Source organism: Canis lupus, chromosome 28 (assembly GCF_003254725.2).
Source record: "Canis lupus dingo isolate Sandy chromosome 28, ASM325472v2, whole genome shotgun sequence".
NCBI classification, from domain to species: Eukaryota; Metazoa; Chordata; class Mammalia; order Carnivora; family Canidae; genus Canis; species Canis lupus.
In genome coordinates this window covers 11,910,879-11,936,970 of record NC_064270.1, presented here as the reverse complement: position 1 = coordinate 11,936,970, position 26,092 = coordinate 11,910,879, and the positions used below count along the sequence as shown (strand labels likewise).

The following is a 26,092-nucleotide window of genomic DNA, read 5'->3' as shown; positions in this document are numbered from 1 at the left end:
GAAAGTTATCCTAACATTCTACAGAGCTGTTAGTAGAATATTCCAACCTGAACTTATGTTGGAACAGAAAGCTAGACAGGGCCTTTAGCTCCCATGGCAGCCCAAAGAGCTGTGTAAAACATTCTATTTGGGACAACGAAGGTAAAAGCAGAAGGGAATTAGGCAGAAAATAATGGCCTCCACCATCTCAGCAGACCACATGATGTATGTTACATGTTCAGTGGTCTGCAAACCAGAAACAGAAAATTTTTTCTTTTTATATCCAGAATTTCTCTTTAGTTGTGTCTAATTCTCCTACTAAGCCTAATGCTGATTTATAGACTCTACTTGTACTTGAAGCATAGATAGTAATGAAGGCTATATGGGTGGATAAGGATGGAAACTTTTCTATGTTCCTATTACTGGGCTCCCATTATGACTTTTATGGGCTGTATGTATTTTTTACTTTATGGGTTCCTTCCTCCATAAAGACATTATAACAACAACCTGTTTTCAACTGTAGTGAGTAGGATTGGGGAAAAAATAGTAGGATAGTGAAGAGCATGCACTTTGCAACTAGTTAAGACCCAGGTTAGTGACTCACTTGGTCATCTTAAGAAGTTATTTAATGTCTGTAAAACCTCAGGCTTTTTATCTGTAAAATGGGACTAATTACCTGTTTCTTAGACTTACTGTAGAATTAAATGAAATAATGAATTTAAAGTGCTCAGCACAGTTCCTGGCACAGTTGACACCTAAAGGAATATCAGCCACAATTGTTAAGAAGAATAACTATATTTCAAAGATGAAAAGGCAAGTTTTCTCCTTTTTTTTGCACATAACTTTATGCAGCTTTCCAAGTAGTTTAGAGGATCCAGTGGATATAGAAACTAGAAAGATTAACTATAACATGGATATAAGGATGATCACAACTCTACCTCCTGTGTAGAAACCACCACATTCTCATTTGGAGTAGGAAGATGCACAGCTGGGGACAATTTGTTGTGCAGAGTAATTATTACAATGTTATTCCTAGTAATTGTTCTGTTTTATTTCAACTGTGAAAGAGTTATATAACTTGACCAAACTACAGGAGGAGAGAACAATTTATTCCTCTTAATTCATAAGAAGAGAGTTACCATCTCTGCATCTAGAGAAGCAAGGCCCCCAGCAGCTGTTCAGTGCTCATTAACAAGGAAGCATTGGCTACTGCAAGGGTCTGCTCCCTAGCTAAGCATTGTGATAGTGACTACTACTTCTAAACTTGCTTTATTTTCTTTTATTTTTTTTCTGGAAAGGACTTCTTTCCTGATTAGAGGAACAACCTAATTCTTCCCCAAACCTAAGGTCATCAATTATTGTCATTATAATGAAATGGTTTTCTCTTCCTTCAATATCAGAGAAGTCAGATGGGGGTTAGAAAGAACATTGGAAAAGGAAGCTGGAGTCCCGGGACATAGACTTAGATTTGACACAGATGGTCTTAGGAAATATTCTTCCTCACTTTCTTTTTTTTCATTTATTTTCTCATTTTTTTCTTCTACTATCACTTAGAATCCTACCCTCTCTTCCAAGAATGGCCTACCCGAATAGGCACTGCTAAGATATGGCCTACTTGAACAGGCATTGCTAAGATCAGAATCTGTCAAAGGTGTGACCCATGGTCCTCCTGCATCAGAAGCGCCTGGAGAGTTCTTAAAAATGCAGCATGATTCTTAGGCTCCAGCCCAGACCTACCAAACCAGAATGTGGGGGATGGATATTGGATTTTGAACAGCAACTCTGAGGCATTCTTTGCACACCAAAGCATGAGAACCACTGCCCTGTAATATAAGCAGAGTTGATTTTATTATATTTGTTTTACAGATCAAGGAATGGAGGTGCACAGATGTTAAATTTTTATCAAACTCATATTTATTGAGTGCCAACAGTATGCCAGACAGTCCCCTTGTTCCCTCATGTGTGTTATTTTGTTAATCTTCACAAGGCCTTTGAGAAATAGGTGCTGTTCCCTCCATTTGAAATGGTTTAGAGAGATTAAACAATGTAGCCAAGGGCACATGACTAATAAGCTGTGGAACCAAGTCTTAAATCAAGTATCTTTCTGACTCCTGGGCTTATGGTCTTACTACTATTTTCTTGAATCTTCATTTTTTTTTTAACAAAGTCACATGGTCTAGCATACCAGGAAAAATATAATCCTTTTCTACTTTAGTTCCACAATGTTCACTCTCCTAAATTCAGCTTAATACGAAGGCTTGAGCTTTTGGAAAGTTTAGCTTTACATGTGAAATTTGTCATGACATCTTGATGCATTTTTTTTCTCCTTTCCATCAGGCTCCACAGCCAGGGCAAATCATATCAGATCAGTTATAGCCTTCTTTGTTTGAATCCAAATCTTTATGACTTCCTTAGCAGCATTTTAGACTGTCAAGACATGTCTATAATAATATTCCCCTAACAAGTGCCTTCCAGCTCTAGCTGTAGACTTCCAGGTCTGTTTCAACATCTTATCTCATCATTCCCCACCCCTTTGCCATTTGCCTTCAATTTAATCAAGCAAACTTATTTTGTCCTTTATGTATTATTACCTCATATCTGCCTCCATTTTGTTCCAAACATGGTCCTATAGGCTCCCTCCTTTTAACTCCCCACTAGCAGCAAATAGCCTCCATTGCAGGTAATAGTGCCTGGTACCCTGTCTTTAGAAGGATTCACAGTTCAATTATGAGATTAATGAGACAATATTGAGATCTATTACCAATATCTACTATGGGCTCAGAAAAAGGAGACTGCACTACACACATCACAAATTTGCTATCTCTGCATGGCTAAAACAAGGGCTTTAGACTCAAAATGAATCTCAGCTCTGCAATTTATTACCTGGGTGATCTTGAACACAGTTTCTTCATCTATAAAATAAAACCTTACAGGGTTGTACATTATGTAAATCACTTACCAAATGCCTGTCAATCTGTAAATGGTAGCTAACTTATTTTTTCCTTTCTTCACTCAAGATTTCCCTTAAATTAAACCTCATGGACGTAACTTTTATTGGCAAGAAAGATTGGTTGAAGAGTCTCATCCATTTCAAGTTCCAGTACATTAAAATCTCTATCAGTCTGTCAAATTGAGGGAATAGTAAGCTAGAAGGGAAACCCAAACAGAGAGCTGCACTAGCTTTTAAAGTTGATGAACAGCCATGCTGTTTATCAGCTAACTGCCAATGTAATATTAAATATAAATAGGAGTGGGGAGAAAAAAGGAAGGGAGGGAGCGAGAGGGCGAGGAAAGGAGAGAGGAAAGAGAAAGAAAGAGAAAGAGATATATCAATATATCATTTGTTCTATGCAACATCTAATATATAGAGTTCAATATATAACTAGCCATGGAAACATAAGTGGCTTTGGACCACATGGAAGATGCCTGGTTTGCTGTAACTTAAGATGAGTAATTTCCTCGAGGGTTTTTCCTAGGCTTTGTGTAGAATGGCTGTCACATCTTATCCATGCTAGTTACACAACCAAAGTTCCCTTTGTGGAGAAGGGAAAAAAAAAAAAAAAGATCAGACTACCTCTCTCTTATTTAAGTTTATACTCATTTAAACATCCAGTTGCCTGTGAAGGATTTATCCTCCTTCCTGGGAGCAAAATTCAGAATCCAGTTTTCAGCGTTGCATTATGTGGTCCAGAAGTAGAAATCAAACCCCAAAGACCATGAATAAAGATGTGCCTTATTATATGAGAGAGCTGTGATATGCCCTGGGAGAGAAGGCTCAACAATATTTCAGATACGTCATATATGCAGGTGGATAACAAAGGAAAGAAATTCTCCCAGATTTGGGATCTCTTGGGGGAGGAAAAGGAACTCTCACAGTGAAAGGGGATATTTTGTTCTTTTCCTTAGCAGCAGATTGGCTCCAATGGGAAAGATCCCCCAATACTGAAAGGTCTGCCTGGCACTGGCCAATTTCTTTTGATACAATCCCTGCCCTTTTCTGTCTTATCCTTCTTTGCATGACTGGATGTCAGCATGAGGGCATACATCTTCTGTTCTCTGGGATAATACTCTAGGATTTCTGTCTTCATAATTCAGGTATGGAGACATCCCACCTTAGAAAACCAGGATCTTGCCCTTTTGTTATTCACATCCTGGGTCATCTTTTACTTGTGCGTTCATAGACCTAAATCTAGGGATTAGAATGGAAGTGGATGGCTGAAAATCCTTGGATAATACCAGATACTAAATGGAATTTCACTTTCCCAGTGGTATTTCACTCTTGACAGCACTAGTCTGTGTGCATGTTATTCCACCTCTAATATTACTGTTGTGGAGCATTCTGCAGCTGTGTTGAAGTTATTCATTTATGTGGTTTGGGCCAGTTTCTGAGAAACAGGGAGAGCTAGAGAGCAGAAGAATCCATCAGTGTTAGATTTGAACAAAGAAAATTATGATCTTTATGGACTTGCTGTCTTCCAGAGTGCCAATATAGATATAAAAATAAAGGATAGAAATGGTAAAGATACAGGGTAGTTATAGAGAGCCCTAATTTTCAGGAAAGGAGCATGGAAGTGGGGAGAATTCCCCAAACTCATTGACTATAATAATGTCTATCCTTGGAGTTTTGTCTCATCAGTTTCCTTTATGCATTATTTCTGTAGGGTTTTTTTTCTTTTTCTAGTTTTAAAAAATATATATCAAAAATTTCTTAGAACAGAATATTTCTCTCATTTGAGATGGGTTTTTTACACTTCTCAAAAAACAAGAGTATGTTTGGTCATCTTGGTAGTATTTGGAAATGCATATTTTGTTTGACATTATTTATATATTAGATTTTTTCCTCCTCAGAATAAGTGTAGAAATGCTTCCATATGTTTGAAGTTGGTTTCATCATTTTGCTAAGAAGAAAAAAGGAAGAATGTAGTTTATAGCAATTTTCATGTGAATACATATTTAATAATGGTGTTTCCTCAAAGTTAGCTAAAACAGCTTTTCTACTGCTTCAATATGGTACTAAAGTTAAGAAGATAATAATATTTGTTCCAAATTTTCAATTGTAACTGAGATATTCTTTAAATACGATGAAACTAAATTATATTACTATTTTGATTTCTTATACAAAATACAATCTTAGGTGAGGATATGACTTTAATTTTTTCCCCAAATAGCCACAAATCACATAGCATCTTTAAAGAAATGATTCATTTTTTCATATATGAAATTCTTCTCCATATAATAAATTCTTACATATAACTTTTTAAAAAATCTTCTTTGTTACATAGATACCCTTACTAATTCCTAATCTTTTTGCCAGTTCCTAAGATCTCCTTTCTAATTCCTAGAAATGTTTTAATAATTGTGGGTTTATGGTATATTTTAATATATGGTAGTTCTAAATAAATGTCCCTTCATTTTCCAATTTTAAAGAATATTTTTGCCTTCTAGATGAATATTAGAATGATTTTGTAAAGTTTCAAAAATATCTGCTGGGATTTTTTAAATTAGAATTTCATTAAACCCATAAATTAGTTTAGGAAGAATAACTGAATTTCCTATGCAGGATCATGGTAGGTCTTTTCTTTTATTCAGTTTTAAAATATTTCTTTGTAAACTATAATATCCTATATAAGAATCTAGTATATTTTGGGCAGCCCAGGTGGCTCAGTGGTTTAGCTCCGCCTTTAGTCCAGGGTGTGATCCTGGGGACCCGGGGTCGAGTCCCACGTCAGGCTCCCTGCATGGAGCCTGCTTCTCCCTCTGCCTGTGTCTCTGCCTCTCTCTCTCTCCCTCTGTGTCTCTCATTAATCAATAAATAAAATCTTAAAAAAAAGAATCTAGTATGTTTTATATTTGCTTATAGATTTTATAAGTTTTCTTTGGGGATGTGGGGTAGGATGTGAGGGGAGAAAATATTAGCCTTACTTTAAATGTTCCTAATTTTAGTTTTCCTATTCTTTTTATAATGCTACTTTAATAATGGAAAATTACTTAAGAACTTAATTATCAACCTATAGCAGAACAGACTATCTAATGCATACAAGGATCTCCAGATTATAGTACGATGAAGAACCAGTTTTCAACTTTTAAGACACCAAATTAGAAATGTTCTTAATTGCCTATCCAGAGCCTTTTAGCCAAGCAGGGCATTAGTGATTTTTTTCCTCCTTATTTTTTGTGAATGCATAGCTGTTATCATCAATGACTATTTAACTTAAAGTTCTTTGAGGCATATTCAAGAGGATTGGAATACATTCACCAATATCAGCATCAAAAGTCTGTTCCAGGGTTGCCCATCTTGGGCAATGGCATTACTACAGTTAAAAGTTTGGGGTCCTCTCTTTTGCCCCTTGCCCAACTCAGATTCACTCACCAAATCCCCGTGAGTGCTCTACCAGTGCTACTAAATGGGTCTTTTTTCATTCTCATATTTCCAAGCCTCTCATCAATTTTACAGTCATCTCCTGCCAGTTTGTCCACACCAGTACCATTCACCTTTACCACAGTTAGAGTGATCTTCCTGACACTCAGATCTGATCCCCCTTCATTTGTTTACACATGGGATAAATCCAACAAATATACATGAAAAGAGCCAGCTGTATTTTTCAATATTACGTTGGGTGCTAGACTTGTACCTAGTTGTTAAGGGGTAAAGGCCAGACTTAGCATCACAGCCTAGCAGCTAGTGACCTGATGTCTCCTGACATCCATTCAAGATAAACTCCTGAGAACACACTCACCTTGACTCTACCTTGCATTGCCTGCTCTTCATGGAAAAATCCTATCCTTCTTTCACTGCTAGATTCAGTGTCATGTGTGACGTGAAGCTTTTCTCAATGCTTTTCTCTCTTCTAACACTACAGAGGGTAGAGCTAACTGCTCCCTTGACTGCTGCCCCACAGCAGTTGGTTTGTACCAGTAGTACAGCACATAGAAACTCTGATAGCTGATTGTCCCCAGATCTGTCTTCTTGGCTTTATGGTGGTTGTCTTATAGCAGAGGCCCTGATTTATTGTTTTGCTTGGTCATGCCCTGCTTCCCCAGGAGTGCTACTAGGAGGGGTGGCATGACTCCATAAAAATGGGCTGTTCGGGATGTCTGGAGCCACTTCTTCTCTAGCCATTAGGAAGGTTAATAATCTGTATAATGGAATCAACAATATCCACCTTACCAAACAAACCAGTTTTGAGAATTATAAGAAATAACATTGTAAATGGCTATAAATGGTACTAAGTAAGTCCTCAATATGTGTTATATTCCCTCCAATCTCCATTTACATTTTAGCCTTGCCCATCAAACCTTGATCACCCCTATGTTCCATTTCCCATATTCTTGTTCCTGGACTCCTGAATGGTATAGGAGAAAAAGAGGCAAGACATAGACAAGAGCCAAGCTGTCTCCTCCTGCTATGTCCTTCTCCTGTCTTCCACATTTCTTCTTCCTCTTCCTTGTCCTCCTCCCCTTCTCTTCGTCCTCTCCCATTGTCTTTCCCCTACCCCACCCCCATTTCCCTCCTCTCCTTCTTGTTCATCTTCTTTTATAAACTTCACTGATGCTAAGCAGCAATCCTGGCATCCTCTCTCTTACTTCCAATCTTGCAAAAATTAAGTATTCTTCCACATCATGGCAAAGCAGATCCTCTGTTTGGGCAGCACATGGCAACCCCTTTGCCATGTGTCTGCCTGCAAGATTATTCTAGGATAGGGTGTGTTAAGACCTAATTGACAAAATAATATCTCCCTTCCTAATGGAAGAGTTCTTTGGTTATGAAGTACTGATGGAAGATTGTTTCTGTCTGAAGAAAAGTTCCCGTTCATGGTCTCAAGGTTGAAAGGAATGTCTTAAATAACTGAGATATTCCTTTTGATTTCCTGTTTCTGGGTGTTAACTCTCAAATACTAGTCATGATAGCCCTGGCCTCAGAACATGTGGATAGGGAGAAAGGAGGCAAGTAAGTGGTTGAATTATTCAAAGACTTGCAATTTATGATCTCTTGCAGCATATATGGGGCCTTGGATGCTTCCTCCCAGCTCTTTGGTTCTTGTAGAACCTCTAGGAGTACAGGAAGCTGGGGAATTAGTAACAAGGCTTTGCTGTGTGCTTTGAAAGGAAACAGGTCTGGTTTCTCTTTTGAGCTGAGCAAATGTCAGACAACACTCGGTTCTCTACTTAACTGCTTCAGAAATAGATTTCTCTATGCTATATGTAAGTAATGAATTTTAAATTCTTCTTCTGAAACAAATATCATACTATATTTTAACTAACTAGAATTTAAATAAAAACTTGAAACATTAAAAAAAAAAGATTTCTCTGTGTGGTACTCAGGTTTCTACATTCAGGTATGGCAGCCCATCACTGGGGCACATTTGAAAGTGCTTTATACCTATATAATGAAATTGGGTTTTCTCATGCTCTCTTCAGAAAGAGAGGCCTGAGGTTATTCAAAGGAATCTATTGAGTTGCCATCCTTGGGAAATGTTATAGTTTGTTTCCTAGCAGATTTCAGGGTCCTTAGAGGATAGAAAATGAGAGAAAAAGTTTTATGCATGGGGAAAGTGATGTGGGAACCTTCAGGCATGGGCTTGGGAAGACAGACATAGATAACATGCTGTATTGGGGTCTTGATTTCCAGATGGTAAGGTTGTGTGAAGAGCTGAAAGTATCCTTACCTTCACATTCTGTATAGTTTACCTTCCAGTAGCTCTGGATAGGCCATAAATATGGCTATGGAATCTTAGCCCAAGGATTGGCCTAATCTATGCCTCAGCTTATTTTTCTTGTTTTTTCTGTTCTATACAGATTCATGAAGGTAGCAGGAAGCACAGTGGACGCAGTTACCTGGCAACAGTAGGTATTCACCATTTTTGCTTTTATTATAGCTACTGTGAAATGAAAGAGAATTGTTCCAAACTTTATAGCTGACATCTAAGAGAAAAAGCTAAAACTAACTCCAAAGCTATTCTTGTGATGCATAATAACTCATATAATTTTGTTTTGTTGTTTAAAAAACAAAACAGAAAACAATGAAAACTCAGCTATTATGTATACTTTTAAATTATTCTGTCATCAGTGAACAGGTAATGGGAATCTGAGCATTCCACAACTTACTCATAAGCTTTTCCTTGGGAATAAATTTCTCTATGAGAGGAAATAGTTTTAATTACTCAATATATCATGTGAAAATAACAGCACTTCATTATAGTAATGGGAGTGGTCTTAATTAGTGCCAAGATTATAACTAATATGAAGCAACTTAAAAAAATGGAATATGAAGAGAATGAAGCATCCTCAAGGAAGATAAACCCCGGTGTTCTTGGAAGAAGCTTATAGTGGCAAAGACCTGTTACCCTGAGAGTAGCTTAATTTGTAAAGGTAATGATCTGATACATAAATACATTTTCTTAAAGTTTCCTTATGGTATTGGTGCTGGAATGTCAGCATCTCACAATGTCTTACCAATTTTATACTGAAATCTTGCCCTTCCTTTTTGTAAGAAATCTATCCCATAGAATCTTCCAAGTCATCTTTCATCTAATGTGGTCCACACAGCTCAGTCATGTGCTCTTATTATGGGCCCCCATAGTTATCAACTATGACCACCTCTCTAAACTACTCTAACCCTGTCTGCCTATCTCACTTACTTCTCTTCTCTAGCCTCCATTTTAAGTGGGTCATAGTATCTCTTGGGATTCATGACAGTTGTGAAAGAAGCAAGAGCAGTAGATGAAACCTGTATTAACTATCCCAAAAGGATTTTTAATTCTTGGCAATTAAAAACTTCAATCATAATGGAAAATATTTTATTATGCATTTATACTTAGTTTCTCTAACCATCAAGTTACAATGTTTCCAGAAATTCTTATCCTCCTTCAGTTTGTTTTGTGAGTCATGGATGGAGTAAGTCTAGGGATCTTATCATTCCCATGCTTACAACCCCTTGGTGCCTTCCTTTTGCTCTTAGACAAAAGACCAAACTTTCTACTCTGGCCTATAAGGAAGGTACTTTGTGTTTGGCCTCTGCTACTTTATGATCACTTCTAGTGCCACCCTGACCTTACTCATTGTGTCCCACACTAGTGGTCTTTCACTTTTCAGAAAGTTCACATGCATGTCTGCCTCATGATCTCATTTTTTGTGTGGCTAATTCCTTCTCTCTAAAGATTCAATTTACATGTTATCTCCTTTGAGAGGCCTTCCCTAATGATCCTACCTAAAACACCCTCCCTTTAATTCTTTCTTAGCTCTGTTCTTTCCATGGTACTTCACATAGCTTAAAATTACTTTACATAAATTATAATGTTTTTTCTCCTAACTTGTCTTTGTAATTTGTGTTTTTCTATTCCACCACAATAGCACTTAGTTCAACAAGTGTTTATTTAGGCAATTGTTTACCGAGGCTTTACTATGGGGGAAAATAACAATGATGATAATAACGTGGCAAGAACTGTTCCAAACCTTCTATGCGTTACCATATCTGATTCTTACAACAACCAAAATGAGTTTAAGACTAATTTCATCTCTTGCATAGCTTAAAGGAAGTTGTAGAGAATCCAAACGTTACACAGAAAGTGGTAGATTTTGGACTTAAAGTTGAGCCTATCACAGATATGTATCACACTCCAAAGGCTATTCTCTTGTTACTACTTTGATAATAAGACACTGATTTTTTGCTGAAAATATTACATTCTACTAGAGCAAATCACATCCTCTTCAGTGTCTTTCATCAAAGGCTGTCTGGATAATGTAACATAAAGGCTGAAGCTTGAAGAATATAAAGTGTTTGTAAGGAGAAATAAAGAAATCAGTGTATGAAAATTATTGGGTAAGAATGTAAGGCTTGCTCAGTTATAATGACTGACAGGGAGGGATCAGAAAAAGGTTTTCTTCCATATTCAAACACTCTCCAAAGCACAAACAGAATAAAGTGAGCCCAGTCTTTTTTTATAATGGAGAAATTCAATTTTTATAAATACATTTTTTATTAGCTATTTTTAAAACATTGGCCACTTCTCAAGATAAATGTCATGTGTTTGCAAATGCTCTAAAAATACCCCCCAAATCAGGCAAAGAGTTGTGTTTCTTTTGGCTCCAGGATCAGCACTCATTTGGGGACAAACAGTAGCACCTGGAATCTACCATTTATTCCTTCCAGCTACATTTTTCAATCAAGACTTGGAATAGTCATGGAACAATTCCAGGAAATCCTGGCCAGGAGGATTCAGTGAATATTAAAGCCAAATACCATGTTTCTCTAACCCTGAGAAATGCTGAGGTGAATTTCTTAATAATGTAAAGAAATCAAGAGTCACAGTCATAGTCAGAAAAAAAGAACACAGAATTTGTCAGTATATATCTATATATATAGGTAGCCAAAAGAATCAATTCAGTGCTGGAATATTGAACTTGGAGCTTGAACAACAAGAACTCTGAGTCTGAAGTAATATATAGTTAGACTATTTTGATTTGAAAGTTCATACTCTTCTATTTTAAGGACCAAGATACATGACTTAATGATTGCTCCTGCCCAATACATGCAGAAAACCCAGCAAGAGTTAGTGAGATGAGGTCCCAATTATAAAAGTAAGTAGTGCAGTAGTTTGTATCAGTTATCAATGATAAATCTGGATGAAAAAATATTACACACACACACACACACACACACACACGAGAATGACCAAAAGGCAGCAAAAGCTAGAGAAAGTTATTCAATCCTTGAAAGAAGTGAATGATGCTAGTGAGATCTGTGGTTACTTAAGAATCTATCCAGTATGATATGGCTAGAACTCAAACAAAATACATGGCTGTATATTAGTTTGAGGTCTCAGGATTCAGAAGGTAGAACTCTCAGAAAGAAGGAACTATGGGCAAAACACCAAATATGCAAATAAACTTCCTTCAATTTCTTGCCTGATCCCTGCAATGTGTATATTCAAGGGAGACCCCAAGGAGTCTTGTAGAAAATAACAGCTGGAAATCTGAAAAAGTTGAACAGCAATTTCAGCTGCTGTCTGTCACATGAGGGACAGAGATTGGAAAGTGGATTTCACAAATTTAGAGGGACTTCATAAACACCTTGTGCTTTCCATTGAAAACTGAGAGTTATGCCACAGGAATAAAGTCTTGTCCTGGGACTAAGGATTTGCCCTAAATCTAATGTACAACCGAAACAGATTCACCATAACAAAGTATAAACTGAAGCTCCACAAGAACGAGATGATCAGTCATTCATCCAACTTCCTGCTATATCCAAAACCTACATTCTTTTGTTTCTATCAAATATCATCCATTTACTTTGCGGTTTACAATTACAAATTATTAGATATGTAGAGAAACAGGAAAGTGTGACCATGGACAAAAGAATGAGCGATAAATAGAAGCCCTGAAATGACCTAGGTAATATCATTAGCTGACAAGAATTTTAAACAAGCTATTGCAAATATAATCAAATAATTAGGGGAAAATGTTTGTATTGAGTGGATACATAGGGAAAGATCAGCAGGGAAATGAAAACAATGTATATGTATATAAAAGAACTGAATGAAATTTTTAAAGAAAAAAGAAACAAACAAAAAACACACTGGGTGCACTTAACAAGAAATTGGAAACTACAGAAAAAAAAGGTTAGTGAACTTGCATATAGATCATTAGAAATGATACAATTAAAGAACAGAGCAAAAATATTGGGAAGAAAATGTTCAAAGCTTCAGCAACCTTGACAATATCAAGATGTCTAATATGTGTGTAATTAGAGACCAGAAGGCAAGAAAGAGATAATAAAGCAGAAAAATTTTTTGAAGAAAGCAAGAGCTCCTCTCAAATTTGGTGAACCACATTAACTTATAGAACCAAGAACCTAAGAAAATACTAAGAAGGATAGGGGCTCCTGGGTGGCACAATTAAGTGTCTGACTCTCGGTTTCAGTTCAGGTCATGATCTCAGGGTCCTGAGCTTGAGCCCAGGGTTCTGAGATTGAGCCCTCATGCTCAGCACAGAATCTGCTTGAGATTTTCTCTCTCTCCCTCTGGCCCTCCTGCTCATGCGTGCTTCTCTTTCTCTCTAAAAATCAATCAATCTGAGAAAAAGAAAGAAAGAATATAGAAAGAAAGAAAGAAAAAGAAAGAAAACCCTAAGAAGAATAAATACAAGAATAAATACCTTGGCATGGCATAGTCAAACTGCTGAGAACAAAGGGTAAGGAAAAAATCTTCAAAATATTCAGATAAAATCATCCTTTATATACAGACAACAAAGACACAAATTATGGCTAATTTGACATCAGAATCAATGGAGAATAGAAGACAATGGCACAACATCTTTAAAGTGCTAAAGGAAAAAAAAAAAAGTCAAGCCCGGATTCTATATCTAGCAAAAATATTCTTTAAGAATGAAAGTGAAATAAAGATGTTTTTGATAAATGAAAGCCAATAGACTTGTGCTATAAGAAATTCTAAAACAAGTTCTTCATATAGAAAAATAGTAGTAACATCTGAAGGGAAACTTAGATTTCAAAAAATAATGAAACACATTAGAAATGGTAAATTTGTAGATAAACATAAAAGACTATTCTTCCTCTTTACTTCCTAAAAAACCAACTGTCTAATGCAAAAACACAACATTGTATCATGGGGTTTATAACATAGGTAGATGTAAAACCATATGGGAATCATACCACAAAGGAGAAGGAAAGGAGGAGGACCAATAGAATTACACTGTTGTGAGGTTCTTTTACATGAAGTAATACAGTATTCATTCCAAGAAGACTGCAATAAAAGTAAAGGTTCAAATTTTATTCCTAAAATTATGGTTTCACTTGGAACTAAGGTTGCTGATCTAAAGTAAAGTAAATCCAAGTTGTCCTGAATTATCCAGATGAATCCAATGTAATCGTAACACAGAAGAGGGAGGAAGATTTAACTACAGAAGAGAAGGTTATGGTAATGTGACATGAGAAGGACTTGACCCATCATTGCTGGATTTGAAAATGGAAGAACGGGTCCATGAAACAAGGAATGTGGGTAGCCTTTAGAAGCTGGAAAAGCCAAGGAAATGATGGATTCTTCCCTAGCACTCCTGAAATGAATACAGCCCTCCCAATACTTGATTTTAACCCAGTGAGATCTATGATAATGTCTAAACTACAGAACTTAAGTTTGGTTTGTTTTAAGCCACTATTTGTTAATTTGTTTAGAGCAACAGTAGAAAACTAATGCAGTACCTAAAAACAGAGATCCAAATACACAAAAGAAAAACTAACAGAACCACATGGGTAAAAAATAGACAAATCCATTGTCATAGATGGATATTTAAAAACACCTCTTTCAATAATTAATAGGAAAATTAGATTAAAGGAAGGGTATATGGAGGCACCTGGGTGGCTCAGTCAGCTAAGCATCTGCCTTTGGCTCAGGTCATGGTCCCAGGGTCCTGGGATTGAGCCCTGCATCAGGCTTCCTGCTCAGCAAGGAAGTCTGCCTCTCCCTCTCCATCTGCCTCTCTCCCTGCTCATGGTCTCTCTTGCTCACTGTCTAAAAAAGTAAATAAATAAAAATTTAAAAATAAAGGAAGTATATAGAAGATTTGGGTAATACTATGAATCAGTTTGACCTAATGGACATTTGTAGACTACAACTAAACACACATTCCTTTCAAATTCACATGGAACATTCACCAAGATAACCATGTGATCAGCTGTAAAACAATTTGCAATAAATTTGAAAGCATTGAAATCACACAAAATGTTTTTTGATGACAAAGAAATTAAGTTAGATATTAGTAACAAAAATATCTATCAAACACATAAGTATATGGACATTAAATTATACATTTTAAAATAACCTATGGATCAAATAAAATATCCTGAAAGAAAGTAAAAATTATTTTGAAATATATATGAAGATATTTTATCAGGATTTCTGGGATTCAGCAAGAACAGAACTTAGAGGGAAATTTACATCTAGTATGTGTAATTAGAAAAGGAGAAACACTTACATAAACAGACAAATAGGAGAGAAAATTTACAAAGCCAAAAGTGTTTCTTTGAGTAGATCAGCAAACTTGAAAACTAGAGAGAGAGAGAGAGAGAGAGAGAGAGAGAGAGAGAGAGGAAATAAATTATCAGTATCAGGAAAGAAAAGGATTCTTACTGTAGATCCCACAGACATTAAAAGTATAATAAGGGTGGGGAGCAGGGCAAGATGGCGGAAGAGTAGGGTCCTCAACTCACCTGTCCCCACCAACTTACCCAGATAACTTTCAAATCATCCTGAACACCTAGGAATTCGACCTGGGATTTAAAGAGAGAACAGCTGGAATGCTACAGAAGAAAGGTTTTCGCAAGGTAGGAGGCAGAAAAAAATAAAATAAGAAAGAACCAAGTAGGGGGAGGGGCCCCACGAGGAGCTGGGCTAACGGGGCGAGAGCCTCCGGGACAGGAAAGCCCAGCCCTGGAGAAGCGGTAACTTTATTTTTTAAAATATATATTTATTTATTATTTATGATAGACATAGAGAGAGAGAGAGGCAGAGACACAGGAGGAGGGAAAAGCAGGCTCCATGCCAGGAGCCTGACGCAGGACTCAATCCGGGGACTCCAGGATCGCACCCTGGGCCAAAGGCAGGCGCTAAACCACTGACCCACCCAGGGATCCCCGAAGCGGGAACTTTAAAACTCCGCACCGGATTCTTCCCAGACAGAAAAGTGCTCAGCAGGGAAACCCGACAGAACAGCAGGAGGGGCAGTGGGGCCTTCGGGGTCCCGGGGTCACTAACAGGAGGGGCGCCTGGGGAGAGCGCCCCACACACCCGGGCCCATCTTGGTAAAGGGCTGGAGCACCCGGCGGGGCCTCGGGGAGAAGCCGGGGGGCAGGCGGGGGCTCCCGGGAAGGGGGCTGTGTCCTGCTGCCTTCGGGAGCCGCAGCCCGGGAGCGCGATTCCAGCAGCACAGGCCCGGGAACCCGGGGCTCGGGGGACACTGCCCAGGACCCTGCACTCCCCCGGGACAAGACGGAGGTGGGGAGGGCCCAGGACAGCGAGGACGCTCTTGCCCCGGGCGCCCCCCGAGCTGCGCAGGCCCCTGCAGACTGGGAGCTGCGGGAGTTACTGCGGGAGCTGACTCCAGGGCTGGAGGGCTGGCCGCCGCCAGTGGTGGTGTTCCTCCTTGTTGCACCTTGTGCCTGGGAGAGGCGGGGCTGCCAGGGAACAGAGGCCTCCCGGCGTCAACAGCTCCCACAGAGCCTGGCACCCGGCGGGGGGGTGGGGCAGCTCCCCCAGGTGCACACACCTGAGAATCAGCACAGCGGGGCCCCTCCCCTAGAAGAGCAGCTGCAAGGACAGAGGAAGAGCAAGTTGTTGACCAAGCAGCACTGGAAAGCTCCAGGGAAGTCAAGGGATTTACGGTACATAGAACTAGAGGGTACCCTTCCTTTGCTCCCCTCCTTTTCCAGTACAACTAGTTTTTTTAGGAGTCTAAAATTTTCCAATATTTTTTCTCTTTTCCCACCTTAACTACAATATTTTACCACCTCTTCATTTTTAAGTTTCTTCCTTTTTGACTTTCATATTTCTACAATTACATGTCTTAGATATATTTTCCACTTCCAGATTCCCTTCAATATACTCAATTCAATTTTGGGAGATATACAAGATATGTTTTTTTGTTTTGTTTTGTGCTTTTTGTTTTCTCTGCCTCATTTTGTTCTACAATGGCAAAAGTTAATACCTTCTAAAACATGACCAGCATGCACCCAGAACCAAGTGGTATACCATGCTGGTTCATTCTGTGAGATTATATTCTCTCTTCAATCCCATTCTGCCCCCCTCTTTTATCTCATTTATGTTTTGGTGGTCAATGTTGGGGCTTTCTCTCTCTCTCTCTTTTTAAAAGATTTTATTTATTTATTTATTCATTCATTCATTCATTCATTCATTCATTCATTTATGAGAGACACAGAGAGAGGGAGAGGCAGAGACACAGGCAGAGGGAGAAGCAGGCTCCATGCAGAGAGCCCGACGTGGGACTTGATCTTAGGTCTCCAGGATCACACCTTGGGCTGAAGGCAGCGCTAAACTGCTGAGCCACCCAGACATCCCTATGTTGAGGCTTTTTGCTGGTTGTGTTGCTGGTTTATATAAATTTGGGACTGAGCATCTTCTAACATACAGAACTTAATACACTCAGAACCAAGAGGATCACCCTCTAGGACCCCTCAGGTAGACTACATTCTCCCTCCACTACAACTTCTTCACCACCACCATCTCTCAGATCCCCCCTTTTTTTCTTTCTTCTCTCTTTTTTTCTTTTTTTATCTTTATTTTTGCTTTTCTCTCTTCTTTTTTCTTTTTTTTTCCTTCTTTGGGATTCTTGGCTTTTTAAAAATGTCTTAGGGGATCCCTGGTTTGGCACCTGCCTTTGGCCCAGGGTGCGATCCTGGAGACCTGGGATCAAATCCCACGTCGGGCTCCTGGTGCATGGAGCCTGCTTCTCCCTCTTCCTGTGTCTCTGCCTCTCTCTCTCTCTCTCTCTCTCTCTCTGTGTGTGACTATCATAAATAAATAAATATTAAAAAAAGTCTTAATTTTTTTTTATTGTAACCATTTAAAAAGGTATGATTCAGTAGCATTAAGTACATTTACAGTGGTGTGCAGTGGTCACATATAATTCCAGACATCAAATTGAAACCCCACACTCATTAAGCAGTTCATTTTCCCTTTCTCCCCACCCTCGCAACCATCACTCTGAATTAATTCTGTCTCTGTAAATTTGTTTATTCTTATCCACCTTGCCAAAAGGTGGAAGTAACTCAAATGTCCATCAATGGATGAATACATAAATGATATGTGATGTATCCATACAATAGGATAGTATTCATAAAAAGAATGAAGCTCTGTATTTGCTACAGGATGGATGGACTTTGAAAGCATTACTCTCAAGTGAAAACAGCCAGACACAAAAGAGCACACAGTGTATGGTGCCACAGGATTTTTAAAAACTCCAGATGACCATGATGTGGAGCAAAGCTTGGAAACACTGCCTTATTGAGTTTCAATCAATCCAGGTGTAGGTTGATATGGTTCATAATCACAGTGGACAATGACATCCCAGACCCGAAATGAACTTATTTCACAGGCAGATGTGGATGAGGTGCTCAGTCCCCATGTTGCTCAGTCTTTTGGACTGCTTTGCAGAAAAGTGAGGTGAGATACTTCACTGAACGTGCACATACTTCTTGGAGATCATTTTCCTGTAAGTTCACAGGGAAGTGGCAACATTCTACCTCTATACTACAGCCGGAGAATGGCCATGTATCCAAAGACTAAAGACTGTTCACCCTTGGGCACATGTATCAATCCATCTTTGTAGCAATAGAGCCCTTTCCTTATTTGGGGTCTTTATTGTTTTTTTTTTCCCCTTGTGTCTTTTATTTTTATTTTAAATTTTATTTATTTTTTAAAAATTTTAAATTTTATTTATTTATTTATTTATTTATTTATTTATTTATTTAGAGTATGGGGAGAGGAGGGGGGCAGAGCAAGAGGGAGAGAGCATCTCAAGCAGACTCCCTACTGAGCACAGAGACCTTCTGGGAGCTCAATCTCAAGACCCCAAGATCATTACCTGAGCCAAAACCAAGAGTTGGATGCTTAGCTATTGGAGCCATTGTTTTTTTTTTTTTTTAATTGGAGTTCAATTTGCCAATATATAGCATATCACCTTTTACTTTTTACTACTTTGTTTTAAAATTTGTTTTTCACTTTAGTGGTCCTTTTGTTTTATTTTGGTCTGATCTTTGTTTCCGTTTTCTGGTCTCTGACCTCATCAGAATCATCTAGGGTGAAATTACTTAGGTCGTGGTTGATACTCTTGACTCAACCCACTCATATGGCTACTCTGCACTGAGCAAAATGACTGGAAGGAAGAATTCACTACAAAAGAAAGAATCAGAAACAGTACTCTCTTCCACAGAGTTACAGAATATGGATTACAATTCGATGTCAGAAAGCCAATTCAGAAGCACAATTATAAAGCTACTGGTGGCTCTGGAAAAAAGCATAAAAGATTCAAGAAACTTCATGACTGCAGAATTTAGATCTAATCAGGCCAAAATTAAAAGTCAATTAAATGAGATGCAATCCAAACTGGAGATCCTGATGATGAGGGTTAATAAGGTGGAAGAAAGAGTGAGCAACATAGAAGACAAGTTGATGTCAAGGAAGGAAGCTGAGGAAAAAAGAGAAAAACAATTAAAAGACCATGAGGAAATGTTAAGGGAAATAAATGATAGCCTCAGAAGGAAGAATCTACATGTAATTGAGGTTCCAGAAAACACCAAAAGGGACAGAGGACCAGAAAGCATATTTGAACAAATCATAGCTGAGAACCTCCCTAATTTGGGGAGGGAAACAGGCATTCAGATCCAGGAGATAGAGAGGTCCCCCCCCCCAAAATCAATAAAAAATGTTCAACACCTCGACATTTAATAGTGAAACTTGCAAATTCCACAGATAAAGAGAAAAATCCTTAAAGCAGCAAGAGACAAGAGATCCCTAACTTATATGGGGAGAAATATTAGATTAACAGCAGACCTCTCCACAGAGACCTGGCAGGCCAGAAATGGCTGGCAGTATATATTCAGTATACTAAATGAGAAGAACATGTAGCCAAGAATACTATATCCAGCAAGGCTCTCATTCAGAATGGAAGCAGAGATAAAGAGCTTCCAAGATAGGCAGAAACTGAAAGAATATGTGACCACCAAACCAGCTCTGCCAGAAATATTAAGGGGGACTGTGTAAAAGAAACAGAAAGCACAAAGAAATAATCCACAAAAACAGGGACTGAATAGATATTACAATGACACCAAATTCATATCTTCCAATAGTTACTCTGAATGTGAATGGGCTAAATGATCCCATCAAAAGATGCAGGGTCTCAGACTGGTTAAAAAAGCAAGACCCACCTATTTGCTGTCTACAAGAGACTCATTTTAGACCTAAGGACAATTCCAGCCTGAAAATGAAAGGTTGGAGAACAATTTACCATTCAAATGGTCCTCAAAAGAAAGCTGGGGTAGCAGTCCTCATATCAGATAAATTAAAGTTTATCCCAAAGACTGTAGTAAGAGATGAAGAGGGACACTATATCATACTTAAAGGATCTATCCAACAAGAGGACCTAACAATCATGAATATTTATGCCCCTAATGTGGGAGTTGCCAAGTATATCAATCAATTTATAACCAAAGTAAAGACATACTTAGATAATAATACACTAATAGTAGAAGACTTCAACATGGCACTTTATGCAAATGACAGATATTCTAAGCACAACATCACCAAAGAAACAAGGGCTTTAAATTATACACTGGACCAGATGGATTTCACAGATATATACAGAACTTTCCATCCAAACGCAACTGAATACACATTCGTCTCAAGCGCACGTGGAACTTTCTCCAGAATAGACCACATATTGGGTCACAAATCAGGTCTCAACTGATACCAAAAGATTGGAATTGTCCCCTGCATATTTTCAGACCACAATGCTTCACAAAAAGAAAGTTGCAAGAAACTGAAACCCATGGAGATTAAAGAGCATCCTACTAAAAGATGAATGGGTCAACCAGTAAATTAGAGAAGAATTAAAAAGATTCATGGAAACTAATAAAAATGAAGATACAACTGTTGAAAATCTTTGGGATACAGCAAAAGCAGTACTGAGAGGGAAATACATCACAATACAAGCCTCCCTCAAATAATTGGGAAAAACTCAAATACTTAAGCTAACCTCACACCTAAAGGAACTGGAGAAAGAACAGCAAATAAAACCTCACCAAACAGAAGAAGAGAGATAAAGATTCAAGCAGAACTCAGTGAAATAGAGACTAGTAGAACTGTAGAACAGGTCAACAAAACCAGGAGTTGATTCTTTGAAAGAATGAATTAGATAAACCATTAGCCAGCCTTATTAAAAAGAAAAAAACTCAAATTGTAAAATCATGAATGAAAGAGGAGAGATCACAACCAATACCAAAGAAATACAAATGATTTTAAAAACGTATTATGAGCAGCTATACACCAATAAATTAGGCAAATTAGAAGAAATGGATGCATTTCTGGAAAACCACAAATTACCAAAACTGGAAAAGGAAGAAATAGAAAACCTGAACAGGCCAATAACCAGAGAAGAAATTGAAGCAGTCATCAAAAACCTCCCAAGACACAAAAGTCCAGGGCCAGATGGCTTCTCAGGGGAATTCTACCAAACGTTTAAAGAAGAAATAATACCTATTCTACTAAAGTTGTTCCGAAGGATAGAAAGAGATGGAGTACTTCCAAACTCATTTTATGAGGCCAGCATCACTTTAATTCCAAAACCAGACAAAGACCCCACCAAAAAGGAGAATTATAGACCAATATTCCTGATGAACACAGATGCAAAAATTCTCAATGAGATACTAGCCAATAGGATCCAACAGTACATTAAGAAGATTATTCACCATGACCAAGTGGGATTTATCCCCAGGATGCAAGGCTGGTTCAATACTCGTTAAAAAAAAAATCAACGTGGGCAGCCCACGTGGCTCAGCGGTTTAGCCCCGCCTTTGGCCCAGGATCTGATCCTGGAGACCCAGGATAGAGTCCCATGTTGGTCTCCCTGAATGGAGCCTGCTTCTCCCTCTGCCTGTGTCTCTGCCTCTCTCTCTCTCTCTCTTTCTCCCTCTCTCTCCTCTGTCTCTCATGAATAAATAAAACCTTCTTTAAAAATCAACGTGATAGATCACATCAACAAGAGAAAAAACAAGAACCATATGATCCTCTCAATAGATGCAGAGAAAGCATTTGACAAAATACAGCATCTATTCCTGATCAAACCCTTCAGAGTGTAGGGATAGAGGGAACATTCCTCAGCATCTTAAAAGCCATCTACAAAAAGCCCACAGCAAATATCATTCTCAATGGGGAAACACTGGGAGCCTTTCCCCTAAGATCAGGAACAAGACAGGGAAGTCCACTCTCACCACTGCTATTCAACATAGTACTAGAAGTCCTAGCCTCAGCAATCTGGCAACAAGAAGAAATAGAAGGCATTCAAATTGGCAAAGAAGAAGACAAACTCTCCCTCTTCACAGATGACATGATATTGTACATAGAAAACCCAAAAGACTCCACCCCAAGATTGCCAGAACTCATACAGCAATTTGGCAGTGTGGCAGGATACAAAATCAATGCCCAGAAATCAGTGGCGTTTCTAGACACTAACAATGAGACTGAAGAAAGAGAAATTAAGTAGTCAATCCCATTTACAACTGCATACAAAAGCACAAGATACCTAGGAATAAACCTAACCAAAGAAATAAAGGATATATACCCGAAAAAACTATAGAACACTTCTGAAAGAAATTGAGGAAGATACAAAGAGATGGAAAAATATTCCATGCTCATGGATTGGAAGAATATATACGGTGAAAATGTCAATGCTACCCAGGGCAATTTACACGTTCAATGCAATTCCTATCAAAATATCATGGACTTTCTCCAGAGAGTTGGAACAAATCATCTTAAGATTTGTGTGGAATCAGAAAAGACCCTGAATAGCCAGGGGAATATTGAAAAGGAAAACCAGAGCAGGGGCCATCACAATGCCGGATATCAAGTTGTACTACAAAGCTATGATCATCAAGACAGTGTGGTACTGGCACAAAAACAGACAAAGATCAATGGAACAGAATAGAGAACCCAGAAATGGGCCCTCAACTCTATGGTCAACTAATATTCAACAAAGAAGGAAAGACTCTCCACTGGAAAAAGGACAGTCTCTTCAATAAATGGTGCTGGGAAAATTGGACAGCCACATGCTGAAGAATGAAACTAGACCACTCTCTTACACCATACACAAAGATAAACTCAAAATGGATGAAAGATCTAAATGTGAGACAAGATTCCATCAAAACCCTAGAGGACAACACAGGCGACACCCTTTTTGAACTTAGTCACGGCAACTTCTTGCAAGATGTATCTATGAAGGCAAGGGAAACAAAAGCAAAAATTAACTATTGGGACTTAATAAAGATAAAAAGCTTCTGCACAGCAAAAAATACAGTCAACAAAACTAAAAGACAACCTACAGAATGAGAGAAGATATTTACAAATGACGTATCAGATAAAGGGCTAGTATCCAAGATCTATAAAGAACTTATGAAACTCAACAGCAAAGAAACAAACAATCCAGTCATGAAATGAGCAAAAGACATGACCAGAAATTTCACCAAAGAAGACCTACACATGGCCAACAAGCACATGAGAAAATGCTCTGCATCACTTGCCACTTGTATTTCAGGGAAATACACCTCAAAACCACGAGATACCACCTCACACCAATGAGAATGGGGAAAATTAACAAAACAGGAAACAACAAATGTTGGAGAGGATGTGGAGAAAAGGGAACCCTCTTGCACTGTTGGTGGGAATGTGAACTGGTGCAGCCACTCTGGAAAGCTGTGTGGAGGTTCCTCAAAGAGTTGAAAACAGATCTGCCCTACGACCCAGTAATTGCACTGCTGGAGGGTTTACCCCAAAGATACAGATGCAGTGAAACTCCGGGATACCTGCAGCCCAAGGTTTATAGCAGTAGTGTCTACAATAGCCAAACTGTGGAAGGAGCCTTGGTGTCCACTGAAAGATAAATGGATAAAGAAGATGTGGTCTATATATATGCGATGGAATATTACTCAGCATTTAGAAATGACAAATACCCACCATTTGCTTCGACATGGATGGAACTGGAGGGTATTATGCTGAGTGAAGTAAGTCAATCGGAGAAGGACAATCATTGTATGGTTTCACTCATATGGGGAATATACAAAATAGTGAAAGGGATCATAGGGGAAAGGAGAGAAAATGAGTGGGAAAAATCAGAGAGGGTGACAAAACATGAGAGAATTCTAACTCTGGGAAATGAACAAGGGGCAGTGGAAGGGGAGGTGGGCGGGGGGAATGGGGTGACAAGGTGATGGGCACTGAGTGGGAAACTTGACAGGATGAGCACTAGGTGTTATACTATATGTTGGCAAATCGAACTTCAATAAAATTATACGCAAAAAAGAAATATAAGGGAATATTATGAATAACTGTATGCCAATTAATTTGACAATTGAAATGGACATGTTTCTTGAAAAATATAATTTACCAAAATTGACACAGATTAAAAATTCTTAATATCCCTATATATAATGGTTCATTTTGGAGAATCTGGCAATTTCTTATATAACTAAATGTATACCTATCCTATGACAAAGCAATTCCATTGCTAGGTGTATACCCAAAAGAATTGAAGACAAATGCCACGCAAAAACTTTTCTGAGAATGCTCATAGCAGGCAAGGACTAGAAGCAGTGCAGGTGTCCATTGACAGGAGAATACATGAAGCAAACTATTGTATATTCATACAAAGGAATGCTACTCAGCAAGATAAAAGAACAAACTTATGATACACTCCACAACATGGATATTGTCTTAGAATCATTATGCTAAGTGGAAAAAGGCTTATGTAAAAAATTGCACGTATTGCAATTATATGAAGTTTTAAAAGTTATAACATTGCCTTTGCAGTTGTAGAGGGCAGGAATATGGATTGAGAGGGGAAGGCACATGAAAGAACTTCTGGGGTTATTGTAATATTCTACATCTTGATAGGGGTTTGGGGTTACAAAGGAGTATGCATTTGTTAAAATTCATCAAATGATACACTTAAGATTTGTGCATATTATTATACATGTAAAATTTACTTAAGAAAAATAAGTAAACAGATGAAGAAAAACCATAAATGTTGAGATGTTGAACTCTAGCTAGCAATATTCCTAATAAAGTGTTTAGGATGGAGTGTAAAGTCTGCAACTTACTTTGAAAGTCTTCAAAATATAAAATGGATCAATGGGTGGATACAGTGATAGATTTGTAAGTGTGAGATAGAGCGAGTATATTAAACTGTTAATTGCAGAACCTAGGTAGTAGCTTTACTGTTCTCATTACGTAGTTTTTTCTACTTGTTTCTGTTTAAACTTTTTTATAGCAACATATTTGAAAAAACCCTAAATTGTTACACCTAAATAATGTTATCTATTATATAATATAATTTATTGCTATGAAAATATTCATGAAAAGTATAATAAATGAGGGAAATGCTTTTGTGAATAAAGTAAAATATAAAAAATATATAAATTGTACTTCAATAATATAAAAAATGCACATAAGAGGCACTAATAGGTCAAAAGTGTTAATATTTAGATATAGGGAATAATGGAACTCTTTCATTCTCATTTTTACTAAGTAAAATTTTTGCCTTTTCTGTAATAAGCATGTATTGTATTTTTGTTTATAATATAAACCATCAGTACCCAGCTCTACCCTTCTCACCCCCTTATCCACCTCTCCAGAACCAATCATCACGATTTGAGACACTTCTTCTGTTTCCATATTTCTAAACAAATTTGATGCTGCCATTTCTTTATATTTTCCACAATTCAAATGTTATCTATTAATTTCCTACTATGGAAAAAGAGAATTTAGCTCTTATACCTCTCTAACTCTTCACATACTAAAACAAATTTACCTTTCCCCATCCCCCAATATTTTAGATCTAAGCATTTGTTAGATCAAAATTCAGTATTCACATTTTTATTACTGTGTAAATATGACTCAGAGAGAGAATGTGTTGTGTTAAATTTTCTTTCTCTCTCTCACAACTTGTTTTCCCTGAGTTAAATACTATCTCTTTTTCATTTGCCTATATTGTTTCTATTAATCTAATAATAATTAGATTATTATTCATCCCTAAACTCTGTATCAGAGAGGTAAATCTCCCCTCTCTCTGCAAACACCCCAGGTAGTCATTAGTTTCATCTTGTCCTTGTCCTGCTCTCCTGAAGCCATCCCTTCTCTGGTCCCATCTGGACTGGTTGATCTCCGTGCTTCCTGCACAGCTGTTGTCCTGGGATCTTCCTTCACCATCATCTTAAGGATTCTTTTGACTCTCTTATTTTTTGGATCCATGCCTTTTTTTTTGAGGTTTACTCCCTCATTTTGGTGGAACATTCTTTTTCTAGGAACTTCCTGAGAAAAGA

The 26,092-nt window shown here is 38.0% G+C and overlaps 1 protein-coding gene across 3 annotated transcripts in view; it reads left to right on the top strand.

The window, feature by feature from the left end:
• Nucleotides 1-26,092, top strand: part of HPSE2 (heparanase 2 (inactive)) — a 631,399-nt gene that overhangs the window by 399,214 nt on the left and 206,093 nt on the right. For all 3 annotated transcript variants that reach the window (XR_004810045.2, XM_025466850.3, XM_049102998.1), the window contains exon 6: nt 8,776-8,823. Coding sequence is in view for 2 of the 3 variants with exons in the window: in XM_025466850.3 (XP_025322635.1) it covers nt 8,776-8,823 (48 nt within the window). In the remaining variant the exon portion in view is untranslated. The remainder of the gene's footprint in view (nt 1-8,775; nt 8,824-26,092) is intronic.